At 33.4% G+C, this 6,676-nt stretch overlaps 1 protein-coding gene across 4 annotated transcripts in view; it reads left to right on the top strand.

Annotated features, from left to right (window-relative positions):
• Positions 1-699: 699 nt before the first annotated feature.
• The window catches only part of LOC104120656 (MADS-box protein AGL42-like), a 42,331-nt gene continuing 36,354 nt past the window's right edge, over positions 700-6,676 (top strand). The window contains exons 1-4 of one of the 4 annotated variants that reach the window (XM_070175039.1): positions 702-849; positions 987-1,066; positions 1,174-1,250; positions 1,337-1,522. In XM_070175039.1, the coding sequence (XP_070031140.1) occupies positions 1,341-1,522 (182 nt within the window). In that variant the 5' untranslated portion in view covers positions 702-849; positions 987-1,066; positions 1,174-1,250; positions 1,337-1,340. Of the gene's footprint in view, positions 1,067-1,173; positions 1,251-1,336; positions 1,523-6,676 lie in introns of all 4 variants that reach the window. The other 3 variants (XM_070175038.1, XM_070175041.1, XM_070175040.1) reach the window with 3 other exon arrangements.

The raw sequence follows: 6,676 nt of genomic DNA, 5'->3' as shown, positions 1-6,676 counted from the left end.
TCCCACCCTAAAAATTAATCACTTCTTAACCCCACCCTATTCATACTCCTAATTGGTTTAGATGTTACACTAATTATACATAAACTTTTTTTTTTATTTAACACCCCCAAAAAATATTTATGGTGATATTATAATTTTTTTATATTACCTGGTTAAATTGAATTGCCATAAGACTAGTATAAATGGAATAACGTAATTCATATAGATACCTCTAGCTTATTTGGAATTGAGACGTACTAATAAGTAGTAGTATATAAAATTAAATTGATCTATAACGACGGGTAGTTTTCTTGTCAAACCGTGGTATATTAACCAGAAAAATAAATAAATAAACCTTTTATATATGATTAAATTATATTGATAGTATAAATTTGTTTATAAATATATAACTTAAATGAACGAAAAATCTTCATTTTGATTTCGTGGAAACAACCTCTTGCAGAAATATATGGTAAGACTGCGTACAATAAACTCTTATGGTTCGGCTCTTCTCCGGGCCCCGCACGGGAGCTTAGTGCACCGGGCGGCCCGTTAGAACTTTTTTTTTTGCAGTATAAAATAATTTATACTCCCATTTCTGACCCAGTAGATTACCGTTTCTGTATGATTAGTGTCTATTTTTTATATTTACCAAAACAAGGTAACAATGAGCGCTTTTGCTCGGACTGGGACTTTCTTAATTTTACTTTTTTTGTGCTTTTCCTTTTTTGTGGCTAAGACTGATAGTGAAGGACAAAGGGAATAAGAAAAATACGATGAATTAGGAAATATTGGACTCTCTCTGGTCTCAAAATAAAGAGATTGATACATCAACGAAGAATAACCCAAATTTCATGTCATTGTCCGTCTGTTAGTGCTTTTAATTTCTTCTTCGAATCCAGTTGCTTATATATTCTTTTTCATCCTATTTCCATTTTCCAGCAAAATCCCTTTTTGGGGCTTATTTTGCTTTTGGGTTAAATTTCTTATGCTTCATTCTTTTCAAGGTGAATGTTATTTTCTGTTTCCGAGCTACTCTCAAAGCTAGGGTTTATCAACTTTTCGGGCTTTATTCTTCTTCTGTAAGGTCAGCTGGAAGCTTCAGTTTTTTATTTAGCTATTTTTAGGGTTTTGGGCTCTTACTATTTCTTTCACAAAATTTCTTCTTCTAACCATCTTTAGTTCGATATTCAGCTTTCTGCTTGTTCAACATCATGTTCAATTCCCAAGCTTAATACCAACAGGCTATCTCAATTTCTTGCTAATCTTTGGTAGGATAATTATATTATTCTGATAGTTATATGGTATTTGTTTTTAGAATTTATTTATTACTTGTGACGAAAATATTAATGTGCAGGAAAATGGTGAGAGGGAAGGTACAAATGAAGAGAATTGAGAATGCCACGAGCCGGCAAGTGACTTTTTCGAAACGTAGAAATGGAATTATGAAGAAAGCTTATGAGCTATCAGTTCTTTGTGATGCTGAAGTTGCTGTCATCATTTTCTCACAAAAAGGAAGACTCTACGAATTCTCAAGCTCCAGGTATGTACGTACTTAGCTTGTTTCTACTTTCTTAATAGATTTCCTTATCCGAGATCTGATTGTATATTTAAAAAAAAAGTTTATCTAGGATCTCGTTTTCAAGAAATTAACAATCATTTTTAGAAAGAGCCTCTAGTACTTGGTTTCTAGAATTAATAGCACTAATTTCTAAAGGTACGTTAGTAATTCCGCTGTTTGATGAGGTAAGGAAGCATGGGCTTCATGTACTTGGGATTTTTCCAACATAATTTGTGGAGAAACTTGCGCATCTTATTTGCTATAGCCAGATAACTCACTTAATTAACACCTTTCTCAACAACTGCATCCCTATAAAAGACCCATATTCAAACGTCGATACCAGTACTATTCTACTAGTGTAACTTGTTTTCTTGGTCAGTGAGCTGTACATTTTCTTGTCCAGTCATTTCTTATCTTCCACGCACTCATGACTCATGTTCATGTGGATAACGCTGTTGAGTTGCGTTAGTCCTTCTGTTTTCTGGTACACCTTATTACGCGGAACTAAAGAGAGATCAGGTTTAAACCATGCAGTGGCAGTCTTTAGAATCTTTGCCTATATGATGTGAATTAAGGAGATTTTATCTGAGTGATATTAGGATTTAGATAAGGACATGAGCATACCTATGAGAAAGTTTAGGCTGCAGCAATGTCACATGGGCTCTTTGTACCATTTTATGTAGTTTCTGTTTGCCTGAGTTTCCCACGTTAGTGGAGCCAATAGGCTGTTTTCTCGTTCTTTGAGAAATCTTCACGTCATGATATAGTCTCTAGAATGAATTAGGTCCAAAGTCCGAGCTAGAGTTATTCTCGTTTTACTTAATGTTGAATCCTCATTTTATATATGATGTTCATGCTCAAATATCCAGCTCGGAGTGGCAGAGTGTTAGCGAGTCCCAAATTAGTGGAGGGAATGAATTATTTTCTCCTTATAGAGTCTTTGAGGTAATGCTTACATTGTGAGCTAACTTTTGTATTTGGGTTATCCATGTTCTTTTTCTTGTACCACATGGAACACATTTATTTTCAATCTATTGTTGAAGTCTTATACCACATGGAACACATTTGTTTTCCATCTAAAGTAAAGTCTTATAATGACAAGGAATACATTTTTTTCCCAGAAGTTCCTTTGGTGAGGAAAATGGAGTTTGGGGGGGGGGGGGGGTCATACCATTTCTTATTTGCTTTAATTTGGTTGATTGCAAAAAGAAAACATTTGTGAGGTACTTTCAGGGGCGTACATAGGTCAGATTGGTTCGAATTTTTCAATTGTCAAACCAAATCAATAGTGTCGGATTTTTAAATTTATAAATCAAACCAAACCAACAAAGTCGGATTTTTCAATCTCGATTTTTCTCGAATTTTTCGGGTTTTTTCGGGTAAAGTCTTCATAGCATAAAATATGTAGATTGTGCTCCAAATATTTCTTAAGTCCTAGTAAAATGCAACTATATAATGCATTTTTCAAGAAACTAACATAATAATATGAGATAAGTCATAGCATTATACTAAAATATTCAATAACAAAGATAAAATAATAAAATTACATAAAACAAATATTGCTAATTAATAAGCCATAATGAAAATTAACATAATCTAAAAAAACTATATAGATCATACTAACATAAGTATAACTAATAAGTACTAATATTAATTACATAAATAAGCACTAAAGAAAAAGATAAACTAAGTTATGCATTTTCATTATAAACCAATGTAAAACTAAAATAATTATCCAACACTATCGTCATTCCTAGTATTGAATTGATTTCTTTTTTTAGCATTAGTATTGATTTGAACTTTGTTTGAGTTACTACATTTATGGGCTTAAAAACTTATTTACCATTCAAGAATGTTAAGTCTAAACTTGAAATAATATGTTAAAAGATAAAACTGTGAAAAAATTTAAGAAATATTTATAAATTACATTACAATAAATATTTATATATATAAAATATTTTTAAAAATTATATAAATGTACTATCGGGTTGGTTAGGTTTCGATTTGAATTTTTTTAGTTAAAACCAAACCAAACCAATTATGGTCGGGTTTTATTTTTCAAAACCAAATCAAATCACATCGGGTTTTTTTTTTCGATTTGACTCGAATTATCGATTTGGTGCGCTTTATCGATTTTCTTTGTACACTTCTACTTCCAATATTGATTGTCGCCGGGATCGATGCTGGTACGGCCCTGCGCATCATACGTTCGATCACTGTCATTATTTCTTGAGTAACCTCATCCCTATGGGAACTAAATCCAATAGAAGTCTAGGTATTTTTTTGGAGACAACTACGCGAAACACTTATTTTTAAATGAAAGCTGAGGTTGTTTGGACTTTGGGACAGAAAATATTCCAGAATTCTTCTTAGGGGGTCGTTGAATAACTAATATATATATATATATATATATATATATATATATATATATATATATATATATATATTATTTTCAGGAAATAAGAGTTTTATTGATGTGCTCAACCATTGTAACTTTACTTGTTTATCCCTTTGAACCTAGATAATAATATTAGCCAAGGTTTCCATTAAGTATAATTGATTTAAAACAGGCTTTATCCCATCCTCTTACAAGGTTTCGCCACCAAATATTGCGACTAAATTGAAATTGGACTTCACAAATTGACGGAATATTATGATATCCTCCAATAATCTTCTCACGTGATTGTGTTTGAGACGATTCGCCTTGACTTGCCATTATAACAATCACCTGAAGCTCGAAATATAGCACCTTTGTTATCATAATAGATAGTCAAAGGTGGCATTGGCCTACGCTATAGAGGAATATCGATCAACATACTTCTAAGCTAGTTAGCTTCTTCTCTAGCAGAAGACATATCTATAAGTTTTGATTCCATTGTTGAGTAGTAATACATGTCTACTTCTTTGATTTCCAAGATTACTGCTTCAACCAAAGTTTAAATGGAATAGAGTCAAATATATCCCTGTACTTTCTAAAATAGTTTAAATATACCATCCGTTATACTATTCGTCCAATTAACTCCCTACCGTTATACTATTGGCACTGATTTGCCCCTAATTTAGGCGGAGTGCCACGTGGTAGCTTAGAAACAAAAAGACCCACACCCGATTTTAAATACCCGACTCTAATTAAATACCTACCCTTTATCTTACCTATTACCTGACCCAAGAATTTGTACCACATCACCCACTACCGCAACTCCTTCTCCTCTTCAGCCACCACCACCACCTGCTCTCCTGAAATATTTTCCAAGTTCTGGTCCATCTTCCTCATCTTTCATAGTCACTTTCCTAACCTAATAAAAAGTAAAAAAAACAAGAATGAAGAAGATGGAAATTGACGGCTCGAAATCGAACGAAACCAAAACTTGACAATAATTGAAGTACGACAAATTGATGCACTTTTACCATTGAAAATTTCACGGGACCATTCTAAAGTGAAGCAGTAAAGAACGAAAATTTATCACCCATTCCAATGGCACCTATTCGATCAAACTCCCTTTTTGTTCAAATTCCTAATGACGTAGGGGAACATACCACATTGGTTGAAATATGCCAGCTCAAGTGGCAGGTAAATACAAATAATTCATACTCAGATACTTTAGTCTCCAAATTTCTTCTCTGTTACTTCATTATGAGAAATATTCATGGAGTTTTGTTTTCTAAAATTGAGAAAATTAGTGTAGGTGGAAGCATTGGCGAAGAGAAAGTATTTCTCGTAGTGAAGTATTGTTTCTGGAATTTGAGGAATTGGCGGTGGTGAAGCCGTCGTCAGGTGGAAGCACTCGAGTGATGGAGTTTCTTTCTTTCTTTTTCTATTTTTGTTTCTAATGATGGTGAAACAAAGGTTTATCTTTAAGTAGGGGAATTGTATTGACGAGCTCAAAACACACCTAAATATGCCCGCTAGTCAAAGATAGTATAGAAAATTATCGTATCCACAAGGATTGGAGTTAAACAATATTTTCGTAGCTTGTAGCTAGATTGCTATCCAAGATGATCAACAATTGAGATTATATGATTAAGAACTAAAATTAACTAAGACTCTAGATCTAATTGACTAATGACAATTGAACAAAATTAAGCAAAAAAGATATCAATAGGAGAAAATAGGGGTTGATTGGATAGGTACAAGATAATTATCTGGGATTTAACTTGCGTTAATTCACTTCTAATGTTCTAGTGAGTCTATCGAATTCACTCAATTATTAGTATAAATATTTAGTAGAAACTCCTCTCTCGATTAAGTCTCAACCTCACAATATGAACTAATTTATGCTCGGTAAAGATATGCTCGAATTCGTAGTGGACTGGTCTTTAGGAGAACCTCTTCCGATTATCTTCCTAACTAAGTCTAAACAATAATTTAACTAGCCTCTTTTGATTACTAAGAAGAATCAATGAATTCAACCAACAAGATAATGCAAAAATATTACAAGTTATGCCTCTCTCGATTACATGAACATGTAAATATAGATGCAATAATTAAATCACCCAAAATAATTCAATACATAAAAACTAGAGTTAATATTCACAAGCAATAATCAACACACAAAATCCATCAATCCTCGAAGAGGACCACTCCATAGATAAAGAAAAGTATTAAACGATCCAAACTCTTGTCTTGAGTGAGGATTGAATGATGCATTCCTTGTGCTTTGGCTTTTCCACCTTCTCTCTAGCTTCATTACATCTTAGATATGTCAAAAGTCCAGAAAATACCGCTTTTTCATGTATTTATACCAAGTAGGGTCGGGCCCAAACGAAATTACCCTTTCCTAGCCGAAATAGGAAAACTTGCAAACTTATTATATTTCATGCGTCGCACTGTGCGTAGCATTAGTGCTTTATCCTGACAGACCCCAAAAACCCAGTCTCTTAAATTTACTATTTTCTGAAATATTTTTACTCTGATGCGTCGCACTATGTGTCGTCCAGTGTGCCGCACCAGTGTATTTTTCAGCAGATTATTCTTCCTTGAATTTTCGACGCCTAGAAGTGATTCTCGACCCCTGAACACGATTCCGACTTATTCCTTTGGGCCTTTACTCAGACTTCAAAGCTCCAATTAGCTCGAATTAGTTCCATAATATCTACATAGCTCAGAATCACTCTTACAAGGAATAAAACACACAA

The sequence above is a fragment of the Nicotiana tomentosiformis genome, chromosome 5, assembly GCF_000390325.3.
Source record: "Nicotiana tomentosiformis chromosome 5, ASM39032v3, whole genome shotgun sequence".
Classification (NCBI taxonomy): domain Eukaryota; kingdom Viridiplantae; phylum Streptophyta; class Magnoliopsida; order Solanales; family Solanaceae; genus Nicotiana; species Nicotiana tomentosiformis.
The sequence above is the reverse complement of the archived record's forward strand: the minus strand, read 5'-3'. Positions and strand labels throughout refer to the sequence as shown.